The sequence below is a fragment of the Heterocephalus glaber genome, unplaced genomic scaffold (assembly GCF_053883595.1).
Source record: "Heterocephalus glaber isolate CG9 unplaced genomic scaffold, H.glaber_assembly_v1.0 deba00001497, whole genome shotgun sequence".
NCBI classification, from domain to species: domain Eukaryota; kingdom Metazoa; phylum Chordata; class Mammalia; order Rodentia; family Bathyergidae; genus Heterocephalus; species Heterocephalus glaber.
In genome coordinates, this window is record NW_028258320.1 from 38,169,270 (window position 1) to 38,195,477 (window position 26,208).

At 39.5% G+C, this 26,208-nt stretch overlaps 1 protein-coding gene across 1 annotated transcript in view; it reads right to left on the reverse strand.

Moving 5' to 3' along the window:
- The window catches only part of Ankrd22 (ankyrin repeat domain 22), a 35,860-nt gene extending 23,509 nt beyond the window's left edge, over nt 1–12,351 (reverse strand). Inside the window, exon 1 of the mRNA XM_004858366.4 lies at nt 12,048–12,351. Coding sequence (XP_004858423.2) covers nt 12,048–12,068 — 21 coding nt within the window. The 5' untranslated portion in view covers nt 12,069–12,351. The remainder of the gene's footprint in view (nt 1–12,047) is intronic.
- Between the last annotated feature and the right edge of the window lie 13,857 nt (nt 12,352–26,208).

A 26,208-nucleotide genomic window follows, 5' to 3' on the forward strand; every position in this document is an offset into this window, starting at 1 on the left:
GATAATAAAAAAATAGGGAGAAAGATCTTTTGCAAATGGAAAGGGGACCAAAACATGGAGCTAGGAGAGGGGTGGGGGGAAGGGAAGAGGAAGTAAAAAGAATTACGTGCGTGAACGAATACCCCTAATGAAATCATTATGCACTGCAAACATGTACTAATAAAAATTTGAAAACTAAAAAAAAAGAAAAAACCCAACAAAACAAATAAACTAAAAACCCAAGAGCTAAGGAATGCAACGTTCTAGGATAGAAAATCTAGCCTTCTGTTTACTCAGTTTTCTCTAACAAGATCTATTCCTTGGACCTATTCAGTCTAAAGAAGCATACTGTGTCTGCCCAGGGGAAAAACTAGAACGAAACTGTCATTCACTCAATCCTGTCTGTAGTATTGGTACCATTTGCAAATTTGAAGCCAGCTGAAATAGCTTGCCATGAGGCATCTTTCCTAGTTTCAGCAGTGAATATTCAAACAAAGAAATAGGTGGATGATGTCTAAGATTCTGAGCTGGTCTCACATTCTATAACTGTCTATTCTTAAATCAGTTTGATTTCTGTTATCTTAAAACTCTTCCCACTTACTCAGAACTTGAAAACAATGCCATTTTTATACCCTCCAACATGAATGCAAACTTATGGCAGTTACCACTTACGGAAGACCTACTGAGAGAAATGAGCAGTTTTAGAACTTTTACAAACATCTCAATCATTTTAACTTCCTACAAGACAGATATGATCCCTCTTTTATAAATAAAGAAGGCAAGAGCCCAGGATGTGAAGCATTTGCCTGGCTCCTGCTGCAGTGAAGAGTGTAACTGGCACTCAAATCCAGGCTTTGCTGATTTGGAAGCCAGAGTTTTATCCTCAATGCTAACTACTTGTGTTTCACCCCAAGCAACCCTGGGCCCTGAGCCTGCTTAGTTCTGCTTGTGGCTGCATATCAAGAATAGGAGAGTTCCAAAAAAAAAAAAAAAAGAATAGGAGAGTTCGCTAAAATGACTGTATGAGATTTTTCTTTTCCTCCCTTTGTTTAAGTAAAGAAAGCTGCTAGAGGAGAGTCTGAGCCCTCAATTCCCCTCCCTAAGTCCTCATCTACAAGTAAATGGTGTCGAAGTAGGGTGGGCTTAGGCCCAGGCTGATTTGTGGAAGAGGCAATTCCCTGGTCCTCACCTGTGCTATTGGCATTCATTGTGTTCTGACTCTGAAAGAGTCTTAACCTTTGAGTCTCTAGATCAGTGGTGGTGAACCTGTGGCAAGTGTGCTGCAGTGGGCAGTTGGTATCATTGAAAGTTCTAAAAGGTTCGCCATGGCACTTGCACTTGCACTCAGCTCCTTGGAGCTAACCAGATACTACTCATGTTTCTTCCTTGAGATCAGAATAGATCACTCCCTTGCTCTCATCTCCAAGAAGGATGATAAAATTAATCCTTCTGAAAGTGCCAGAAGGGGAAGAAACAATGATGGAGCAACTAACAGAATAGCTATTGAATTTTTATTTTTTTATTTTTATTTTTGCAGTGCTGGGAATTGAACCCAAGGTCTTGCACTAGGTAGGCCTTCTACCACTAACCCACCATCTCCAGTCCAGCTCTTGAATTTTGGACCATTATTCTTCATTTATATTACACATTGTCATGGTTCTGAATGCCAAATTCGTTGCCCTCTATCTGCTTCTCTGCAACAGTGGTAGCAGCAACCAGGGGAGGGGAGCTTCCCAGCTTGTATTCCTGCCCTGGGGATGACTCCTCTGCCACCCTCCAGCATCAAGGCCCAGATAAGCTGCAGTGTCACCCATATCACGCTCCCTGCTTGGTAGTGAAGAGTCATAGGTAAGGGCAAATTCTTAGGGATGCTGCTATTACGGCTTTTCCTGCAATCTTAAATGCCAAGACCAATATGAGGTTGAAAGACGGCTGCACATACCCATAAATAAGGTTGTACAAAATGTAGTTCACCAGTATTCAACTTTAGTTATTTGCCTAAAGAGTTTAGGTTCCCTGAAGATGTTTTTAAGTCCTAAAGATCATACATGTCCAAATACGTGAAAGCACTCATGGTAGTTCCTCCATGGAGGCTTATTATGCACACAGTCTAATTAAGTCTTTAGGAATGACCCAAGGTAATAGACATCGTCTCCATCATCTTGTCTCCTTATATTTAAAAACTGAAATAATCTTGCTCATTCACACATGTGCTTTCATGTACCTATGAGATTCTTCAGGGAATTCCAAGGACCCTTTTCTCTATCTTCTCTACTTCGTGCTCCTCTTCTCATGCATAAGGAAAACAAGGTATTTTCTCCAGCCTGAAATCTTAGTTTTTGGTGCTGTGTGTCAGGAGCCATTCTATATAATTTTGAGGGAAAATCATTTCACAATTAAATTATGATTAGGCCTAGTCTTCGCAAGGCAACTACAGGCTGACTATGACATGCCAAAATATAACTCCATTTTTGGCTCAGGTCACATCTGAGACCTCAGTGGTCCTGTAATGCTGTGACACTCAAGGGGAAGATTACATCAGCTGAAGACATCCTGGTCCCTTGAGAACTGAGCAGTAAAAGGAAGGTTTCACCTGGGAGGGACAGATTCCTTATCAGTTTAATTCATCCCACCTACTGTTGTAAGAATGCCTTTGCTCGTCTTACTGTCCTAATCAACATAAGCTTCTCATCGACCTGGGATCCTCATCAACACAAGGTCCTTGTCAATTTAGGATTACTACCACCCTCCTAGACTTCTGATACTTCCTCAGATTTTAAAATCCTTGTCAATTTAGGATTATCACTGTTCTCTGAGTCATCTGTTACTCCTTATGAACCCAATAAATAGTAGCAAGCTTGGGTGCCTTCATCTTTGCTGCCCAGAGCAGCAATGATCAGGCCCAGAACCCAGCCTCCTCTCTAAGTCTTGTTTCCTGTCTTTATTCTTTAATTCATCTTGTGCTGTCGTGGCTCACAGGAGACCAGGACCCACTATAGGGGTTCTGGTAACATCCCCTTTCCTTGTTTCTGACAGCCCTGGAGCTGAAACAGGAAATAGCACCATTGAGTCATAGTAGTAGCTGTACATTGTAAACAAAAAGGGAATATGTCTCATTTTCCTCTGCCAGGTGACATACAGGATCTCAGCAGGCATTGGTGTCCACCCCATGAGTTTCATTTATTTACCTCTCATTTAACAGACAGGGCCCTTTCTTGTTGCAGTTGATTTGCCAGACAGGCAATGAATTAGGTAGGGTCCTGTTCATAGTATGAGTTGCTTTCTCTCTATCCTCTGTTTTTTATTAACTCTCTGACTTGGTGTCCAAAGAGATCCAAGTAATGCAGATCCCTTTTAGTATGAGACTCTGTCTGGTCATAAGTTATCATTTCTTTCCATATATAATTGACCCAGCCTGGTTCTAGATGAGAAGTAAAAGATAAGAGATATTGGGAAACCATAAAACTGTGTTTCAAAAAATTGCTTCCTGCATCTAGTGAAACATATTAAAATGAAAATTGTTCATAAATGTCATAGCTTATTTTTGTTGTACCAAACTGCACACATTCTTGCCAAAATAAATGTCATTATTTGCTTCAGGGCATTCCTCAATTTGATCTTTTATGTGTATGTGGTATGTGTAAGAAAAACAGGGTAAAACATTTTCAAAAGGACAAAAGTACTTATTAATAGGTCTCCCACTACCTCAGCAGCTATTATGTATAGTAGCTGTCCTCTTCTTATCTTGCCTTGCCCCTTCCCCTGTGTGACATCATGCCAAGATGGTTGCTCCCACCAAAGAACAAACCCTTCTTCCCAGTATGCCCCTGTTCCCACCTAGAGAGTAACCTAATACTCGCTCGCCTCCTACCAACTAGTGACATCACCGGCTCCTCCATTCCCTAGTCACTACCTCACTCAACGCCCCCTCAGCCCCTACAAACCCCACCCCAGTCTCTATAAAAAACTGTCCCTGCCCCGGCCATATTGCTTTTTTCTCTTTGTTCAGAGACAGCTGGGCAGATCTATTCCCCTAATAAAGGCTTGTTGTGGCCTGTTCTGGTCTTGGTTTTTGGCCCTTTTACCTGACACTTATATGGCACAGATATGAATTTCTTTCTCTGATAACAATTAAGGCTACTTAGGACCATGTCATTTTTCTAAATAAAAGATTTCCTGTTTGAAATTTCAAAAGAGCAAGTCACTGTAAATATTCTTTCTAGGGTACAAACTATTTTGCATTTAATTTAGAGCAAAAGAAGAAAATGAAAGCTCAGTTTTTAAGTAACCTCCAAGGAATACTGGGGCTTAGCACGCTTTTCTTGTGTTATGAGAATCTGTACTACTGAGGTTTATATAGTCCTGTTTGGTGGCGGAACCAATCTCTGGGGAAACTGATGAGTGACAATGCTGTTTCACTGCAATCCCTCTTAAGCCCAAGCCAGTTTTCCAACCCAGTGATGACTTGGGTCATTGGTTTACTATCCTGTGAAATGTCATTTCCAGTTTCCCAGAAATCATGTATTTACAATGAACCAGAGCTTTTTTTTCAGTGTGACAGCTGTTAGCCCTCTTGAAATTGGTACAGGTGCTTAATTCAGAGTACCGAAAACTAGTCTGTTCTGTACCTACTATTCTGTTAATTGTGTTGTTGCTTATTTTGCTTTTCTTACTTGTTGATATACATACTTTTCAATATGATAAAAAAAAGTTGCTTAAAAATTTTATAATGGAAGATGTTACAAATTAACTCTGTCCAGGGACAAGAAATTAAGAATAGCTGTGTTGGGAGGCTGAGCTGGAGTTAAAACAGGTCAAGAAGGGAGAATGAAGGCTTCTGAATATTAAGGCTCACTGAGGATGACCGGGGAGAGGTGCAGAAAGAAAGGGGAACTTGCTTCAGAAAGGTGGAAGTGGGTTCTGGAGTGTAATAGACAGAAGTGAGAAGGTAGAGAATAGGTCAAAAGAAAGAGATTTTAAGAAATTGAACTATGATCAAAAAAAGGCAGTGGAATGAATAGACTGAAGCAGTGATCACTGAGAAAGAGTTTGAGAATGCCTGACCAGAGCCATGTTTCAGTGAAGACGCAGAGGAAAGCGGAGTGGTAGACAAGGAGATGAAAGAGGAAGACTCTTTATAAGGAGTGTGTGTGAATTCACAGCCACCAACCTGGGAACAGAGCTTCCCACAGCTGGGCCCTGAGCAACCTGGAAAACTAAGACACAGATAAACTGTTTTTCCCTTCAACTTCATCTATCACTTTCCTTTTTGCTCATAACATTCCACCTGTTCTGGAGCATTCCATATTCATTTCTGTCTTCAGGTATTTGCACTCTTGGAAGCTATATGGCTGGCCTTCAGATCAAGTGTCAGCCTACATGTCTCCACCTCAGAGAGACCTTCCATGGCCATTCCACCCAAAGTAACCATCTTCCAGCCCAAAACACTTCATATCATATCACCTTGTCTTTTATTATATTGCACTTATTGGTTTTTTTTGTTTTGGGGTTTTTTTTTTGGTACCGGGATCAAACTCGGGACTTGACGCCACTGAGCTAAATCCCCAGCCCTATCGCACTGCACTTATTGTTATTGAAATCGAGCATGTTCTTTATTTCCTGGACAGTGAGGTGTCCAAGATATTTACCAGGTTTACAAAGACCCTCTTGGTGGGCCAACTATGCATAAACTACTGCTCTTTTGCATGTTCTCTGGTCTCTGATCAGGCCAGTCTCCTCACTCCTACCCTTGGGGAGCTGTATGCAATCCTCTGTCTTTCAAATTATGCTAAGTGTTTGTAAAGCCCAAGAATTCTCCTTACTCTCTCCCCCAGGCATCAAGAAGTAGTTTCTCCAGCAGGTCACTGGCCTTTCATTAGTGGAATAATTCAAATCTCTCTAACTAGATTGCAACTTTCCTGAGGTTAGACTGAGAGAGGGATGCACACTTATAATATGGATAAAAATCACCTGTTGATTGACACATTGATCCACTTGATCTGGCTGGGAAGTGACCTTAGGGAAGGGGTCAATGTTTAGAAATTACATGAGAACCCAGTCTGTACTTTACTGACTACTTCAATCAGAATTTATAGGAACAAGGTGAGGGCATCAGTGCTATTTGAAAGCTCCTCAGTGATTCTGATGACAGTGAAGATTAAGAATCCTTGCAAAGGTAAAAGAAACAGGCCCTGTAAAGGAAGAGGAGCCACCACATAATATTGCAACTTTGAAACTCATATTAGGTAAGAACATTTGAACTCCAGAAACTTGGGATATTAGGAACAACTTTTTGTACCCTTTAGCTTACCCAAATGTCTGCTTTAAAAATAATCAAGAATTTGATGCTAAATGTCACCCCTGTCCACTTTCTGTCAGGTAAAAGGCCCGAAGACCAAGACCAGACCAGGCCACAACAAGCCTTTATTAGGGGACTATATCTGCCCAGCTGTCTCTGAACAAAGGAGAGACAAAAGCAATATGGGTGGGGCAGGGAGAGTCTTTTATAGAGACTGGGGTGGGGTTTGTAGGGGCTGAGGTGGGGTTGAGTGAGGTAGTGACTACGGAATGGAGGAGCCCCGTGATCACTAGTTGATAGGAGGTGAGTGAGTATTAGGTTACTTTCTAGGCGGGAACAGGGGCATACTGGGAAAAAGGGTTTATTCTTTGGTGGGAGCAACCATCTTGACATGACATCACACAGGGGAGGGGACAAGGCAAGATAGGAAGAGGGCAGCTATGATACATAATAGCTGCTGAGGTAGTGGGAGACCTATCCCTTTCCATCTCATTTTTCTAGGCACTAAAATTTAAGAAGTGTGTATGGGTATCATATGATAGACTCAGCATGTTGATGACATACTGTATATTTTATTTGACATAATTATGTTTTGCCTTGCTTCACGTATAATGAAGTTCACAGCTGGAAAAATACTTGATATTATTTTAATAAAACAGAAACTTACAAACCACTTGTGCCATTCTGGACATTTCCAAAAGCATAGCTCCCCCAGCCACCCCCACATTCCAGTGTGGCTTCCTGTAAAAAGTGAGAGCACTTCCATAACTTCCCAAGTGAGGAAAGGCCAAGTGGAACTTAGCCTGCAGCTCAGCAGAAGGAATCCATTGCTCATTAGCCATCTCCTACATGTTGCATAAAAGTTCCTGAAGAGTTACGGTTTTTAAGGCAAAATTACGTAAGTAAAGCAAATTTTGCCTTAATGAAATGTCTTTTGAGAAAAGAAGATTACTTTTTCCTTTTTCAATTAAAAATTTTTAGGAGATGATACTAAATAGTCTTTGGCTTTTATTTGACTTGTAAAATTAATCCTACATTTTTCTTTCTGATAATTTGTTTCTTTACATGCTGTGATTAACAAAATCATTAATAAACTCCTTCTTCTATGCAAATAAAAAAGGAAAAGTATAGCATTTTTTTCTTTCTGGTTCTCCATCCACATATCTAATGACTTTCTGACTTTACATCCCAGAAGTCACCATTTCTTGCTTAGAGAAGCTACTTCTATCAGAGGCACCACAGAAGCCTCTGTTCCTCACCTTCATCTTCATGGAAGATTCTCTGCAAAAATGGTGCAGCATTCCTGTAATCTGAGCACTCAGGGAGGCTGAGGCCAGAGGACTATAAATTCCAACCCAGCCTGGGGCATTTAGTAACTCAGTGAGACTTTATCTCAAAGTCAAAAAAGGCAGGGGATGTAGCTCAGTGCAAAAGCCCTGGATTTAATCATCAGTATTAGAATATAAGGGGGGGGAGAAAAGAGAGAGAAAGAGAGAGAGAGGAAGGAAGAAGGGAAGGGGGAAAAGCTAAAACCCTCAGTAAAGTCCTTCTCACACCTGATCTTAAGAGTGTTTCAGAACAGCATCGCCTTTGCAGAAATGCTTGCTTACTTTATGAAGATTCGTATGGTCCAATCATGCATCAAGGCAATGAGACTATTTTCCAGCCTTTAATGTTTTTGTTTTAGTGATGCCAATTAACTGAAAAATGGTATAGACATTGGTGCTAGGGATATTTGTGCTACTTTGATATCGAAGATAAGTTTTGATTCTTGCTATCCAGTGTACCTAAAATAAATTTAATCACAAAAGCATGAAAGCTGCTCTGTTGTAAATTATGAATCACCTATATTCAAGAATTTCTCCCAAGGGATATAGATTGGAAGAATTTTGTGTGCTTGGCCATTTTCTTTTTCTTTTTTGGTGGTACTATGAATTGAAGCCATGACCTTGTAAGACCGCTGGCCCTACCAAACGCTCCGAGGAGCTAACTGTAGTGAAGCACACCCAGGGATCCCAGCAGTGCCTCCAGAATGTAAGACCAAGGGCCTTACCAAATGCTCTGAGGAGCTGACTGTAGTGAAGCACACCCAGGGATCCCAGCAGTGCCTCCAGAATGTAAGACCAAGGGCCTTACCAAATGCTCTGAGGAGCTGACTGTAGTGAAGCACACCCAGGGATCCCAGCAGTGCCTCCAGAATGTAAGACCAAGGGCCTTACCAAATGCTCCGAGGAACTGACTGCAGCGAAGAACACCTGGGAAGGAACACACCGGACAAGTTGGAAAATAAAACAGACCTTAGTCTGGCCAGATGGCACTCCCAAAGCAAAGTAGCTTAGAGAGGCAATCAGCCCAGAGTCCAGGCTCTTTTATAGGGGATTGCAGGGAAGTTAACAGGTGAAATTTACAGAAGAGGGAACAAAGGTTAGTGGTCTTACATTTGTATGTTAATTAGCCTGACAAGTACTGGTGGTCAGCAGATGTTTTGTAGATTGTTCTATACATAGCGGTGTCCAGAACATTAGTTTTCAAACAAAGAGTTGAATAATTTACTTTGGGACCTTATGGCTGATACAGATCTTATCTAGTGTCCGGGAACTAACAAGCATCTTTATCTATTTACTCACATTCAATCACAGTTGGGGCTAGGGGAGTTTTATGATTACAGAGTTATGCAGTCCCACAACCTCATTGAGCTATATCCTCTGATCTCTTTTTTCTTGTTGTTGTTTTTAATTTTGAGGTAGGGTCTCACTAAGTCAGTAAATTTCTCAGGTGGGACTCAATCTTTCAATCCTTCTGCCTCAGCTTTCCAAAGGGTTAGATTGTGATGCGTGCCAACATGCCTGGATGTACTTGGTCTTATGATTCTGGCATGCTCTTCAGAGAAAAACAAGTCTGTAGTTTTTACATTTTTACAACACTCACCTTACCTGCTATATTATTTTGGGTTTGTTTGGGTTTTTTTGTACCAGGAATTGAACTCAGGACCTTGCACTTGCTAGGCAAGTGCGGCACCACTGAGCTACATCCCCAGCCCCAACTATATAATTTTCTGCAAGGTAGATGAATATTTAAAAACTGACATTTAAAGCAATGAAGATATTTTTATACCTTCGTATACAACATCAACCACATTAGGAACCATAAAAATTATAATACCTAAGGATCTCAAAATAAAATAATGTACAATAAATAATCTAATAAACTAGAAAGTGTGTTGAATTATAATACTTAAAGAGAAGTAAAATATACATAGAAAAAGAACAACAAGACTACTCTTAGATCTCTTGCAGGTGAGATTTGAGCAAAGATCTATGGCTAGAAACTTTCCAGACAAGGGGAACTCAAGTGTCAAGACTCTTACATGGGAGCCTAACTGCTGTGTTCTGGAATTAGTGAGGGGGTCAGTATGGCTGCATGACCAAGGACAGTGCAGGAAATTTAAGAGGCAATGGGGACCAAAGAGCATTAGCCTTGCAATCCACAGTAAGGACTGTGGATTTAATTCTATGTGTTATGGAAAACTTTAGCAGAATTTTAACATGACTACCTTAATTTATGTTTAGAAATTCAGTTTTGAGACTTCCAAATTAGTATGTGTGCAAATCTTTTCACTGCAGTCCTTTCTAGGTTCCCAAATAGAAAGCACTTTCAATTCTTACCTTTTTCAGAAGTTTTTTTTAAAAAAGGCAATTCTAACCTTAATAGTGTCGGCATCAGAATACCAGAGGACGAGACCAGGGTTTTCCCCCACAATTCACACATATAATTCCTACCTGCACACAGAAAACACAACCAAACCTTCATTACATTCCAAAAGCACTAGTCTCCTCAGCACTTTTATCCATAGCATAAGTCAAGATTATTGTAATCCTGGACATTTCATAGCACAGTATCAGTTAAGGTATCAAAATTTGACAACAAAGGCACATTCTGCAAACTGAGAAATGATTTGCCAAAAGGAAAAACATCTTCTTCCTAAATGACTATGACTCTCAGGTGACTTATATGTTTCATATTGCTGATACCAGAGTAAATGGACAGGGGTACAGAGTGAAGTGGGAGGACCTAGAATCTACTTCCTTTTGTGATACCGTGTTGCAGGGCAAAAGCATTTATCTCAACAATACTTTACACTATTCATGATTCAATATTAATTATGAGCTCTGAATAATTACCTATGAGCTTCTAGGTAAGCTAGGATTTTTTAAGGTGTGTGTGGAGTCATTGTATTTCTTTTCAAATTTCATAGAAAACTCCAAGTTACTGGATATATCTGAAAAGTGAAACGTTTATGCTACTTCTGGGAAAATTCTCACTGATGCTTAGACATAATTGAGCATGCCTTGCCTTACCTTGCCTTGAATCAACCACTTGTCAAATTGACACACAACCAACAGAAAATCAGAATACTCTTCTAGGGTTCTTTTGTTTGTTTTAAAATATAGTTGTTCCTGGAACCTGGGCTAGAGCCTGGCTGCTCAGTGTGGTCCACAGACCAGAAGAATGAGTAACGGGGAACTGAAATGCATGATCTTAGGCCTCACCTGGCTCTACAGAATAAGAATCTACCCTTAAACAAGCCTTTCTGGTTATCTACATGAACATTAAAAATTGAAAAGCAATAGCGTAGAGTAGTATTTCTCTCTCTCAGGTTGATGGTAAACTGATCACCCACATCAGAATCACCTATGTAAGAATCTCTTAAAAAGTAGTTTTCTGGACCTTACCACAGACTTGAGTCAGACTCTTGGGTGCCCTTAAAACTGTATCACAAACAAGTTCCTCACCCAGTCACTTAGGCAATCTAAAGTTTAGAACGACAGAACAGCATTTTAAGACATTATATGCTTTGTTATTTTCATATATATGGTTTCTTCATGAGACTAAAAACACTGAGCAAGGTGTACCTAGAATGATAAAATGATCAAACTTCACATTTAGCATAGAAAGACACATCACACACACACACACACACACACACACACAAATAGTATTAGAGGTAAGAGCAAATAGACTGCCTTTAATGCTAGAAGATTAAAATCATCGGAGGTTCCCTTGCGTGTTAGAATGGAATGCAGACTAACTAGTTAATTGTGTCAGAGAGGAAAGGGAATAAATCATAACTTCATCACACCTCTTATACTCTTGTTTAAACACCACTTTCTGTACTATTTGAAACATTAAAATTTTATTTGATTCTAACAAGCTACTCTCTGTACAGAAAAAGTATTTTTTCATATATAAAAAATATTCAAAGTATCAAAAATATACTGTTTTCATCCCTTTTCTATTTGGTGATGGTCTTTATTAAAATCGCTAGAGGTGAATTTTTTTCACATATCAAACTGAAACCTGCTGCTCTATTTATGCGGCTCCATAGAAAAACTATCCAATCTTTTGGATGTTTAAAAAAATCCACTTAGATACAATTTTCACTTTCTATTTGGGTGTTTAGCATAAGAAAATCATGACTTAAACTCCATTTTGTGAGGTCCAAATTAACCTTAAAAACACTGGGATATTGAGAAATGTGTATCATGCTGCTCTCAACTTGGATCTAACTTTTTAGTATTGTAAAACAGTTTACACTAAAATATTTAAAATACCCAAAATACCAGCACACAGGACTTTATTTACTCTGACTTAGTACTTGAAAATTAAAGAGAAGAAAGGGAGACATACTAATAGGAATAGGAAATGATATTTGAAAAGCATGAGTAATTTTTAACACCTTTGGGTTTCTACTTTCAGAAACATAACTTACCTCAGAGTATAGGATTCCCATGTTGGTCCTTCACAGGCCTGCTTCCCCTCTAGGGCTTCTTGAATCTTTCCAAGGTATTTCTGATTAAAATCAAAGTTCTTCTGGAGAGAAAGTTCCCTAGAAGCCTAAGCTGTGGCAAGCCTTGTCCTTCCACACCTCTGAGTGTTTTCCAGCAATGCAGAGAGTAATAGGTTCCTTCTACAGAGACCTACCTGAGAAACAAAGGCATTGGCTTACTGAGTAATGACCCAAGTGGTGTATCATTGCATGTTACAACCTGAGGAGCCAGTTTCTGAGTCATATTTGCTCTGCCAGTGGTAGTGTACAAGAAAGAAGGAAGCACAATTGGGGTGGGGGAGTGGAAAGTTACTAAATTGACAGGAAGGATTCTGGGCTCAAAACAGGATCCAGTGTTTAAGACTTGTCCTATAATTGAAATCTGGTTTTCAATGCCCATTAAGAAAGGCTGCATTAGGGGCCAGGGATATAACTCAGTGATGCCATGCCTGTCTGGCAAGCACAAGGTCCTGAGTTCAATCCCTGGTCGGGGGGGGGGTGCTACAGGCCAATAGACACACTTGTGAAAGCCATATGTGCCTGCCAAAGGATTGAGAAATAATAAATACTCGGATTTCTCAAAAGTTATTACTGACAAGTAATACCTCCCAACTGTTTAAACAGTCCTGTAAACTAATAAATTAAATGCACTTTTTTATTTTTTAAATTTAATTGACACATAATAATTATGCACATTTAAAGGATAATTGCATAAAGTGATGATGCAGTACAAATGTATAATGATCAAATTGGGGTAATTTGCATTTCTATCCTTAAACTTTTATAATTCTGTCATGTTGGAAACCCTCTAACACTTATCTTTTGGTTCTTTATAAGATTTACAACAAACTGTTGTGGACTATAGTCACCAGACCCTGCTGTGAAGCACTAGAACCTATTCCTCCTATCTAATTGTATTTCAGTACAGTTATTCAACTACTTCTACCCCTACTCTTCTTACAGCCCCCAGTGACTGCTATTCTAATTCTCAACTTGGTAGTATAAGAAATTTTAAGTTGTCTTAAATACTCTAATACTATTTACCAAGTTATCCAAATTATTTTATAGCATTTAATTTAATAATTACAAGTTTAAAATCAATTACTCTGTTTATAATTTTAAAGCAAATCATCAATTTATTTGGTCAAGCATGCTAATAGGTCAAATCTCTTGAACACTAAACATTTTGTGTGGTACATACATGGCTAATTATTTAAACATTTTGTCCTTACTTAACACCAATATATCAAAGAACTGTCTTAAACTTTCTCAGAATTTAAATACACCCCCTTCAAAACACACACACACACACACACACACACACACATCCATAAAATAAATGGTACAAGCAAGTCAAGCAAACTGATATGATTTTTTCCAATCAGTTGAGGTTCTTTAGTGGCCAAAGATTAGGGGACAGGATCCAAGGCCTGTCCTGCATGTATATATATAGTGAAGTTCTTCCTAGTCCACTGATTGATATTCTGAGTTATTTTTTGCAGTAGTTATAACAAAAATCATATATTCCACTATTCTATGGAGTTGTCTAAGACCAACCTCCCAGGAGTTGAAGAATTAGCTAATTCTTTGGGAGGAAATGGAAATCTGCAATACCCACCAACTTTGCAGTTGACTTCCTCTTTGGTTTAGTTTTATTTTGCATTTCTTTAGTTTCCTAACACATTTAAGTCCATTCCCATCAACTTAGAAAACACTGTTTTCTCCTCAGGTACTTTATTGTTATGCAAATTTTTTACTCTTATGCAAATCTTTTGTAACCCCTTGTTGTCTCTTAACTAAATTGTGTGGACTGAACTCTTAACTGCTTCTTCTAATCTTTGCTAAGGTTCTCCAAGCTCTTTCCCTCTTGAGTGAACACTAAAGGTTTCTTTAATTTGCTATCTGGATCACACTTCATCTCATTGGATTCTACATTTTTTTAACAATAACTCAAAGAATTTTTATTGGCTATAAATAATGTATTGATTGCTACAATCTGGTCTTTACAAAAAAAATATTTTTTTCAAAGTAATTAAATAGAGACCCTTAGGACTGCTAAATGGGACTCCCCTTGGTGAATAAAGGAGCAACTGCCCAGAAAATAATTATTCTGATCTTTGTTCACTAATGTGTACCCCATTAATTTTCATAACCTTGTGGGAGACACACCCCACCAAACATTGTCTCAATATACTATTATAAATTGGTTATATTATTTATCATCAAAGGGTTAAGCTCTGGTATTATAAAATGTTTATATTGGCTAAGTTCTAAATATGTTATTGTGATATGTTTACATTGGTCATCTTCAAAAGATTAATTTCTGTGCCAGGAATTTAGCTCAGGGGTTCTGCCACCTGCCTCACAAGTGCAAGGTCCCAAGTTCGACCCCGGTACCAAAAAAAAAAAATGTGTAGTATCAAAAGATTAATTTCTGTGGGATTAACAACAAGGTGTTATTAGAAAAATGCTTTTGGTACCAAACTACATTAGAGGAAGTAAGGTTTCATATAATTGTGTTACTTATTATTGCTACTTTTCTAGTGTACAAAATGTATTCATCTACATATTTTTCTTGATGTCATTCAGTTCTAAAGGAACAATACTCATTATATTAACAAAAGATTAACGGTTTCAATATATGATATTAACTCTAAAACCAAACCAATAAAAAGTCAACTGATTCATTGCAATTGGTAAAACACTTGCATTTAACTCCAGACCAGTGAGTCTCAACCAGGGGTGATCTTGTCCCCAGATGAACTGTCAGATTTAGCAAATAAAAATATAAGTTAATCTTGAATTTCAAATAAATTTCCAAAATATTGCATGGGACATACCTATACCAAAAATTTTTATGCTGTTTAACTGAATGCTAAAGATTTAGCAGTGCTTGGGAACATTTTTGGTGGTAACACCTGGGCATGGAAGCTTGCTACTGGTGTCTATGGGCAGAGCCCAGAGATGGTGCTGAACATCCTACAGAGCACAGGGCACCTTCTCACAATAAAGAATTATCTTGTCCAAAATCATGCTAAGGTAGAGAGACCCTGGTCTAAGTTTACCAATAGGTGGAGACAGAGGACTTGATCAATTATGGTAATAGAAAAAAATCTAGTCAGAAATACTGTCAAAATAAAGAGTGGCAAACAGTTTCCAAAGATGTATTCAGGGTTTGCTCTCTAGCAAATTGAGCCTGTAATAACAAAGACAGGTCAAGAAAAGGAAGTTCCAGGAAATGCCTTTCACACATAAATGTCTTAGGTCAAGAAATAACTTCTGAGTCTGATACTCAGGCCTTAAATTTGGAAGCATCCAAAAAAAAAAAAAATAGGGCCAGGGATTTAGCTCAGTGGTTTCGCCGCCTGCTGTACAAGCGCAAGGACCCAAGTTAGATCTCCGGTACCAAAAAAAAAAAAAAAAATTTGGAATCATCCATTTGATCCTGGCTACAGAAGTCGCCAACCTCAGCTGGCTAGCATCCAACTCTCTGTGAGGAGCAAGGGGCTCCAGGAAGATCTCTCCTGAGGTAGGATGAAAGGAATAAATATAGATAGAAAGGAGACAAAGAAACTAAAATATTTTTTAATATTTAATATTAAAATTTTACTGTTTAAGAAATACTGCAGTTTTTTCCTCCTTCCAATAAAAAATCCTAAGTGCCTTAAAGACAATAAACCTATAAAATAGGCTCCCAGACTGTGCTTTTCACCTGTAAATTACGCTGTCTTCTCTAGACCCCCAAACTCAGAAAGCACACTAGCATTAAGAGGACCACATATCTCAGCTTTAAACACAGTAAATGGTTTGCATTTTAACATAGTCACCAAATGAGCAAAACTGACATTCTAGAATATGCATTCTAGATAACCCATATTAAGGACATCCCCAAATCCCCATAAATATACCCAACTCAAGGCTACACATCTCCTTTTTCTCTCAGGGGCCCACATTCTATTTTTCTGAATCTGTACCTTTAAAATTCTGCCTAATAAACAGCTTTATGCATTTTATTGACATGTTCTAAAAACTCATTTTCTGTGATGTCAGCAAACCTGCTGAGTGGGTGAGTGAAGTTTTCCCATCTCCACTTTGTGGGAACCTCCTAGGACCCTGTCTAGTGATATAGCCCAAAAACTTCCTCCAAGAGGGTTCAGGGAGTATGGTCCATAGGAAGGCAAATATTGTGATCAGAATTTTACTGATATAGTAAAGTTTAATCTGGCTGTTGTGTGAAGAATGGATATAAAAAAGGCAAGAGAGGAAACAGCCAGAGCAGTAGGACACTTTTGCATCAGGTCCACTGAGAGATAACGGTAGCCAAGCCTAGAGAGCAGCCACAAGAGAATGAATTCTAGAGTTTGGGAGGTAGAAATAACAGATTGTACTGAAAATGAGTCATTAGGCCTCCATCTCCTGGCATCATATGTGCATCTCTATTGTATTTTGTTCTGTGATGCTGACATGGGCACTCAGTAAGCTTCAAGTAAACCTCCACCTGCACCAGTGCCACTGGCCTCAGAAGCCACAAGGCAAAGCAGGAAGAGACACCTTCTCATTCCTATGTTTGTTGATCCTATCAGCATCATCCCAGCAATAGCCCTTTATCCTAGAAACAGCAACTACTCCAGCTTCATTCCCACACTTCCAGAACCAGCCCTCTGTTACCCTTCAGAGGCAGCAGAACCAGCTGTCTTTCTCCTCCAACCCACCTTCATGTAGTCTTTCCCATGAGAGAGTAGGTTCCAGCAGCAGCTAGAAAATGGCCTCTCAAGGCTTGAGTTTCACAATCTTGAACCCTTTTCTCAATTTTAATAACACTAGCCTCTGGTCTTTGTTCATTCAAAGGGGTGGTAGCTGCTACTGTAGTTATCTCTGTTACTTCAATACTCTGCTTTTGAGTCCTCCACTATCTACTGAACAAATTCCTTACATTAAGTGTGCCCTGATTAAATAACTAGTATGGTTTTCTTTGTTGGACCCTAAGTGTCCTCTGGAAGTGATTAAGAGCTAGTAGTGATAGGGCCAGGGATTTAGCTCAGTGGTTCCGGCGCCTGCCTTGTAAGCACAAGGACCGGAGTTCAATCCCTGGTACCAAAAAAAAAAATCTAGTAGTGATAGGAATTATCCATGTGATATAAGGCACAAGGGGGGGCTGATGTTGCTGTTCAGTGGTAAAGCACTTAACTGGCATGTGCAAGGGCCTGAGTTAAAGCTTGAGTACCATAAACACAAAAAGACAATAGAAAAGGCAGAAAAAAGGGTAATATGCATATATTTGGCTGGAAAACTTGATAGATTTTGATGTGTTTCACTGAAATACAAAACACTGAAGAGCAAGATTAAGGAAGGGTTGGGGAGAAATGATCAGTTCAGGTTTCCACAAATTTGCTTAAATTATATATCTGTAGCATATACAAGTGGAGATTCCACAGGAAGCTTATTATTTGGTTCTGGAATTTTAGAATAGGGGTTTGTCTTAGTTACTTTTCTTGTTGAGACAAAATACCCAACACTCAAAGTTAAAGGAGGGAAGGTTTATTTGGCTCACAGTTTCTAGGGGTTTCAGTTCACAGCTGGCTGGCTCCAAGGCAAGGTTGCATGGCAGAGGGGCATCACAGGGGAGAAACAGTCCATGGGATGGAAGACAGAAGGCAGGAGGTAGCAAAAGCAGCAAGCAGCAAGTGCCAAATGACAGCAGCCCTCTTTCTGTCTCTTTTATTCTAACCAGGCTACACTGCTTTAGGGTAGGTAGCATTTACACCCAGGGTGGGCCTTCCCAATATTCTCTCCCAGAACTATGCCAAACCAATCAGTGGACTAATTTAGTAATCACACATCCTTATTCCCAGCATTATACACTCTAGATCCAACCACCACTGAAAAGTCCCACCTATGACTGCATGAGGCTTTGTGGGGACATCCAATCATAAGCAGAGTTACACATGATGTTAAGATTTTGAGTACCACTAACTATAGATTAATAATCTTCAGTGTAAGAATGGAAAAGTTCAGATAGCTTATCAAAGCCCCCCCCCATCTACATAAAGTCCTTGGTTATATAAGGTTATTTCTTTAAATAACACAGAAACTTTTTTCTTTGCCTTTTAAAAAGTTTTAATGTTGACAATTGTCACCTAATCAAATATGTAATTTGCTCATCAGAATGTCTGTCTTCTGAGTCTTAGACACTGCATCACAGCCACCCTTTCTAGAATTCTCTTGCTTGTGAATGCTTTTTATTTTGTTTGTCAGTTGAAAATTCAGTATAGGATTCAGAGACCAAATTGGAATAATAACTGTTGCTTTACACTAATATGAGGCACATTAAAATTTTTAAGGAGTTCATTTCAGCAAACAATGATTCATAAATTGGGCAGCTCCTGAGCTGGGCATGGTGGCACATACCTGTGATCCCAGCACTCAGGAGGTTGAGGCAGGAGGATCCCTGTGAGTTTTAGGCCAGCCTGGGCTACATAGTGAGTTTCAAGGCCAGCCTGAACTACATAGAGAAAGCTTGTCTCAAAAAAAAAAAAAAAAAAAAGAAAAGAAAAGAAAAGAAAGAAAGAAAGAGAAAGAAAGAAAAAAACCCACAAAGTTGAGCAGCTCCAAACCAGAAAAGGCCCAGGAAATTCTTGGAGGGAATGCAAAGAGAAGGCTTCCACAGGACATGAATGCAAGAAAGTCAAAAAATAGGCCCTTGGTTACAGTTCCACAGTTGTCTCTTTGGTCCATTCTGCAAGAAAGTCTCTAGTTATATAGGTTATTTGACAGTTTCTGGGGTAGATTTAAGATTCTTTTTTTTTTTTTGAAGCAGAGTCTCACTCTATAATTCAGGCTGACCTTGAACACACTATGTACCCCACGCTGCCCTCAAACTCATGGTGATCGTCCTGCCTCAGCCTCCTAAGTGCCAGGATTACAGGCGTGCTCCTCCACAGCCAACTCTCATTTTTCTTTAATATGAGAATCTACAAGAAATACCCCAAGTTAAATTTTGCTTATGTTTGCAAATCAACCAATGTTAAGGTCACTTCTAAGGGCTGGCAGTTTTGTCTGCTTGAGTACACAGTACAGGTCTAGTTTTTATTTTAATGTACCCTTGCTTTAAGGTTTTCAAGACTTGAAATTTTTATCAACTTGTAAATAAATTTGAGCTTTTCAGTAAATGAGAAATTTATAATAATGAAGAATTAACTAATGTAAGTGAAGCCTTAAAATAAAAATATTGGCACTGTAAGTTTAGATTTAAAATAAGTCACTTAATTGTTTAACAGTTATGCAACACTTAGTTCCATGATGTGTCCTGTTTCTGTGTCATGCTGTACTATGTACTCACAGGGTTAGTTGTTATCATGTGCTTTAATGGAAACACAGATTACAAGTCACACTCAAGGTCCCATTGTCATTGGAATGTTGTGATTTGGGTTTCTTACTAGTTGAGAGATCTCATATCCAGAACAAAAGAGCTTATTTTTATTTCTTGGTAAAATTTTTTTAAAAGGAAACTAGAAGGTAACTCTATTACTGATAAATCCTATTGCAGTAGATGACTATTTTTGTAGAGAATAACCTACAGACTCTTTACTACTCCTCTAGTGATTCAGGAATTGTCTTAATGATTTAAATTGTACACCTTTCTATTTTGCAGATGTCAGTTTCAGGATATGAGATAAACTATACTCTTCAGAGTGTGAGTTTATTACTCTGACTTAGAGTGAAAAGTGCTACCTATTTTAAGACTTTGCAAAATCATTTTATTTTACTCCTACTGTCTTTAACTTTAGAAGAAGAGATGATATATTTTAACTACCTTCTGAGGCCTTACTGTTCCTATAATATTTCACTCTGAAACTGTAAAATACAGCCTTGACCTTCAATATTTGGCAATTTCTATTCTTTTAACCCATGAATAATTTTTATACCAATGTGGCATATTTTGGGGTGGTGTATTCTGGATATACTATAAATGGATATATAAAATAAATGCATATATAATATCTGTGGTATTAAAAATTCATAGAGGGACAATGGGGGGCATCCACACAGATTTCTTAAGGAGGGACAATGAGAAAAATAGGAAACGCGTATCAACTGATTTCATTTGACTTTCTAGTCTTTAAAGTAAGAACTTTTAAATTCAAAAAATAGTGAAGAAAAGAATTCCAAGAATACACACACACACACAATCTTGAAGCATACAGATAATGTCTATTGTGCTGAGGAAGAGTCTAAACCCTTTATATGTATTAACACCATTAATACCGCCAAAAATTCTATGAGCTAGGTACTATAGTAATCCTCTTTTAAAACTCAGGGAAGTTGAGATAAAGAGGCCTTAAATAACTTGCCCAGGGTCACACAGCTAATACATGTAATAAAAGGAATTAAAAGCCAGTAGATTTTTGTTTCAGAATCAGTAACTTTAACCATTATACTATGTGCCTTCTCTTTGCATCTATATCATTTTAATCTCTTTATTATGGCTGTGTACACAATTAATGTATTTATTTACAAAAATGAGATTTCATGCAATATTTTTTGGACCCTATATTTGCATTTTAACAGCATATAGTGACACCTTTCCATGTTATAAAATCATCTTCAGTATCAATTTCAGTAACTGCCTAGCATTTTCTTGATGTAATAATAGCTCTCATTTATTCAGCATTTAAATGTTGAACCTTCTCCCATGTGCATAACACATACTGTCTAGTCTAATCCTCATTATAATTCCTTGAGATAATAATTATAAAATTGTTAGTTCATTGGACACATCTCAAAAACATAATCCATATTCCTTCATTTAATGTTCTTTCGTAATAACCCTATGAGGTCAACAGTATTATTACCTCCATTGTACTGATAAGGGAACTAACACTCTAAGAGGTAAAATTATCAGCTTAAGATCAATAGACAGAAAACATCAGAGCCCAGACCCAAACTCAGATCTGTTTGCCTCTGCAGTCCTCTGCTTTGTTATTCACTTCTGCTGCCTCAAAAAGACTGGAGCTCATTTCATCTTAACATGCTATCTTTAGTTACTAGAAGCAAGAGGCTTCTTGCTGCCATAATGAACTCTTGGTTTCCAGAACTTGCCTCACTCTGGCCCCCAGAGCACTACTAGACCATGATATTCTACACTAATCATTGTGATTTAGGCTTCTTAAGCTTTTTAAAAATTAACTTGACTCACTATTGCTGTGTTGTCTTGATGTATTACTACACTGGCATTATTAATGCTGACCACCTAAATGACATAGTAGATAAATCCATAATTATTAAAATGTTTTCTCCAAATACAATGCACCTGACATTAACCCAGGGGCAAATAGCATAAGGCAGCATCGTTTGTAGGTGGTCCTACTGAAGCAGAACTTAAAAAAAAAGTCTCCCCAACCTTAAGAAGTTCCCCCTCAGACTTCCCCCCTCCTAATGGCTGTTGTTAACTTTGTTTCTGTAAGTAAGGTTTTATTATCCTTTGCTTCTTATGATTCTGGGGGGTTTGTTCCAGCAAGATATGCTGAGTTGCAAAACTGTCACTACTTGATTAACTGCCTTTGTCCTGCTTCTGGACACAAACTTGCCTACCCCTCTCCCCCAAGTTTCACACTGAGGCACAACTAAGCCCACCAGAGCAGGCAAAACATGAAGCAGCAAGTGAGGTTTTATTTTCACCCTGGATGCAGGCAAGTCAAGTGCGACAAGACCATTGATCCTGGGGGCTTGGGTGAGGGGAAACTTCACAGAGGAGTTTGGGTAGGGGAGGGGTAGTGCCAGAAGAAGTGAAAAATTTTTGTCTTGGAGAGGAGGAGGTCATTTGTTCTGGGGCAGAGGAAGTCTGGTGGTCTCCAGGAGTATCTGGACGCCCAGGTGCTGCGTGGGGCAGACTGCTTATCTGGAACCCTAGCCTTGGCTTCCTGTTGTCCTTTGTGCCTTGCAGGATGTGCAACTGCACTGCCTGGGAAGTTTTTCTTTTCTGCCTGGTGGGGCTCTGACTTTTCTGCCTTTCTGTTATAGAAGAAAAGGGAAAAGGGGAGAGGAAAGGGGGGAGAAGGGAGAGGAGAGATTGGGCATAGTTTCTCATGGCTGTTTCAAGGGTGGCCAGGTGGGCTTCATGGACATCCTATCAAAGAAAAAGAAGCAGGGAAAGGGAGGGGAGGTATTGGTTTAGTTAGTTAATTTAAAAAATTATTTTGCTGGGGGGCCGGGGATTTAGCTCAGTGGTTCCAGTGCCTGCCTTGCAAGCACAAGGTCCTGAGTTCGATCCCCCATACCAAAAAAAAAAAAAAAATTATTTTTCTTCAGGGGTAGTGTATAGGGTCTTGTGGCAGGGCTGTGTAGTGGGAAGTTAGTAAGTGCTGCCTAGTTGTGATGGCCTGGATTTGACCTTGATTAAAGTTTGTTAAGAGTTTTAAAAGGCAGGGTCCAAGAGGAGGATCATGATAATTGTGCCCAGGGGGCCTATTATGGGCAGAAGCCAAGATGCCCATGAACCCCATAAGCCCCTCCAGGGGGGTGTATTTTGTTTTTCTAGGCTATAGGCTTTTTTTTTTAAGGTGCCTTACCACTTCTTGGATAATTCCTGATTAATTTATATAGAAACAGCATTCTTCTCCTAAGAAGGAACAGATTTCCCCTCCCACCCCCACCCCCCGCCCCTTTGGCAGTTAAAAGGTTTAGTCCTCTCCTATTTTGGAGCATTACATGAGCTAGGAAATCAAGCTGAGCTTTGAGGGTAATGAGGCTGTCTGAAATGCATATTAAGCCTTTTGTTATTTCTTGGGAGAGAGAATCATAGTAAGTTAGGGAGGTTGTGAGTCCTGCAACTCCTATGCCAATTCCTGTGAACATTCCTAATTCTACTAGAAGTGGGATTAAGAAGGAGACTGTCTGCAGTGTCTGTTCTTAGTGGCTGGAATCTGGTCATTGTTGTTTGGTGCTATGTCTATCCTGGGACTAGGGTAGGTTCGGGTGCAGGTACCTGTCCAGTTGGTTGGCAAGCATCATAAGCTGAGGAGCTGCACAACCAGGAAATGACAGGGAAAACATCAGGTATTGCTTACTTCATATTTGAAGCTAAGGTGCAAGTCTGGTTGGGTTTGTGCCAGTACTGTATGATACAGGATAAGACTGTGGTGGTGAGAGGAGGGTTATATGAAGTCAGGGGAGGGTAAAAAGCATTTGTTGTTTTGTTTTTCCAATACAGCCAGAAGTTGATTTGGTTTAACGGGAATCTCTTTGAGTGGACTTTTTTGGTCTGGAAACATTAAGCACTGGCTGGACTTTATGGAGAGAGAGAAGAGGAAGCAGGATGGCAGAGAGTAGGGGGCTGCTCTAGAGAGGATCGATCTTTTTCCTTTGCAGAAAAGAGAGTTATCATCTAGGAGACCTTTTGTGGATAGGGTGGGTTTCATAGTTTCAAATAGCTCCTGCGGGGGTAGGGGGGACTGTGTGGCTTGGTGTTCGAAAGGTAAGCAGCTTGATCCAGGGTTTGAGTTGCATTTGATTCATCTCAGTGACTGGGGGGCTTGGATAGACAGAGTAAAGTTAGAGTGTTGGGGCAAGGTGTCCTACCACGGGGCCTAGCCCCATGATGCTAGCAAGACAGAACAGGAAGCTCATGGAAGTATCTCTGGCTATGGGTTTGAAGGGAGGAAAGTTATTCTGGGAGGGAGTAAGTGACCCTGAGTGGGAATGCCACCATTGTTGGTTTTTTCAGTATTCCTCAATGGTAATGTAAGTGGGGCTGGCCTTAAAGCCAGGAAAATAGGAGGTATTGTTGTGACTCATGTTTTTAATGGGACTAGTGTGGCTTCTACGTTTGAGGAGGAGGCTGACATGGAGAGATGGCATCTGTCTGCTAGCTGGGGGATGGCATTTTGAAGTAGTAAATAGATACTCATGTGGGTGTCATTCAGGTAGTTGGGGAGGATTGGTAAGGTGGGGGTTTGGGTAGGTGAGTGGGGTGAGGCAAATCAGGAGGTGAAGTGTAACCAAAGGCAGGGAAAGGTGTGGGATGAAGTAGCAGGTTGTTATGGTGTGACCTTTAGTGTGCATAGCGGTATGAGTATGAGTCCTTCCAGGAAGAGGAAAATAATAGACAGGAGACACTTCTTTGTGCTGTTCCACTCAGCTGGGGGAACTGTGGTTAGACCTGCTGCAAAGGCAAGGGGGAGGGGTATATAAGCAAGTAGGAAAACAGTATGACAGTTCATATGGAGAGGTAGTGGGTTATGTATAGGGAAGTGGTTTTGGTGCTTAGGCAGGAGGAGTGGCCAGGAAGAGGATGAGAAAGAAGGTGAACAAGTGAGGAAGGTGAATTTTGTCTGCAGAGAAGTCAGTGAGGGCTCCCTGGAAAAAGAGGTCTTCTATCCAGAGGAGGAAGGAATCTAAGGAATTAGATTGGGAGTGGAACCATGAGAGGTCATGGCAAATTTCTCTTAGAAAATGGGTAAAGTGACAGACAGACTAGGCACAGGGAGGACATCTATGCTTTGGGTATCCTAGTAAGCCAAAGGGAGGTTGGAGAGACTGTTGTGATTTTCAGGGAGTTTAGTGGGGGCAGGATGATGGGGTGCAGTAGATGACCATGTGGGGACCTGTCCATTTGGGTTTTAAAGATGGAGAGTGTAAGTCCTTCATTAAGACTTGCCTGCCAGCCAGGCAGGATAGACATTTGGGGAAGGCAAGATGAGGTTAGAAGCCCCACAAATACAGCCTGACTTGTTGGAGGATTGGGAGGTAGTCTCCTAAGGGCCTAGTTTCTGGGTCTGTGTTGGGGCCCAGGAGGAAGGAGTGGCCATACAGCAGTTCAAAGGGACTATACTCAATGGGTTTTCAGGGGGATGCTCTAATCCTGGGAGGGAAATAGGGAGTAGGGAGACCCAATCTTTTTTCAGTTGTATGGAGAGTTTGGTGAGCTGGGCCTTAATTAGATGGTTAGTTTTCTGTACTTTTCCTGAAGACTGGGGTCAGTAGGGGGTGTGGGCGTCCCAGTTGACCCTGAGGGGTTTGGAGACCATCTGGGTTATCTGGGCAATGAAGGCAGGTCTGTTATCTGACTGGATAGAGGTGGGGAGGCCAAATTGAAACATTATGTCAATCAATTACAATACTATAAATATTATTTTTATGGGTAATATTCAATATTCAACCTGCTTTATTTAGAAACACCAAAAATTTTATAATTTTAAAATGATATGTATCATATTTCTTTGACTACATTTTATTAAAAAATTAAAATAATCATTTCAGTAGAAAAATATAAAATATATAAAGTGCAATATTATGTGCATTTTATATTTTAAATTTAAATAGAAAATAAAAAGAGGCAAAAATTTACTGCTTTACTTGTGGGTACTCTTATTTTATGTCTATGAGGAAAAACTAAAAATTAGTATTTTCTCACTGTTATCACCATATTTCAATACATGTCCAGAAACTTAAGAGAAACATACAAAGTCAATATTTGCTATGACTAAGATAGTGAGTTGAGTTCTCCGTGAGATGTGTGTGTGTGTGTGTGTGTGTGTGTGTGTGTGCGCGCGCGCGTCTGTGGTGCTGGGGATCAAACCCAGGGCTTCCTGCAAGCTAGGCAAGTGCTGTACCAATAAACTAAATACCCAGTGCACCAATCTTGAGCTTTTGTAATTGGTTTGAATCTAATTTTGACTCCTAGTTTATAATTCTGATCCTTAGGGGGTCATAATGAGGAATTTCAGCTATGAAAGAACAGAGGGAAGGAGAAGGAAAGATCTGATAGATGAGGGATGACTTAGCTGATACCAAGACATGTGCTATCTTCTTGTATGTATGTTCAGCCCACAGACTCAGCCATTCACACAAAGATCTGATGATCAAAGATGGAAAATTCTATGGACATTCAAAAGTTGATGATCTTCGAAATTTAACTCCAGTGTAGATAGGAATATAAATTGCCACAACCACTCTGGAAAATTGCTTGGAAGTATCTACTAAAATTGTACCCATGAATAGCTTATGACTAACAATTTGCTCTCTTAGGTATATAGACAACCAAAATGTAAATACTTCTGCAGTAAGACATACAGAAAGTGTTCAAGTAGGATTATTTGCAATAAAC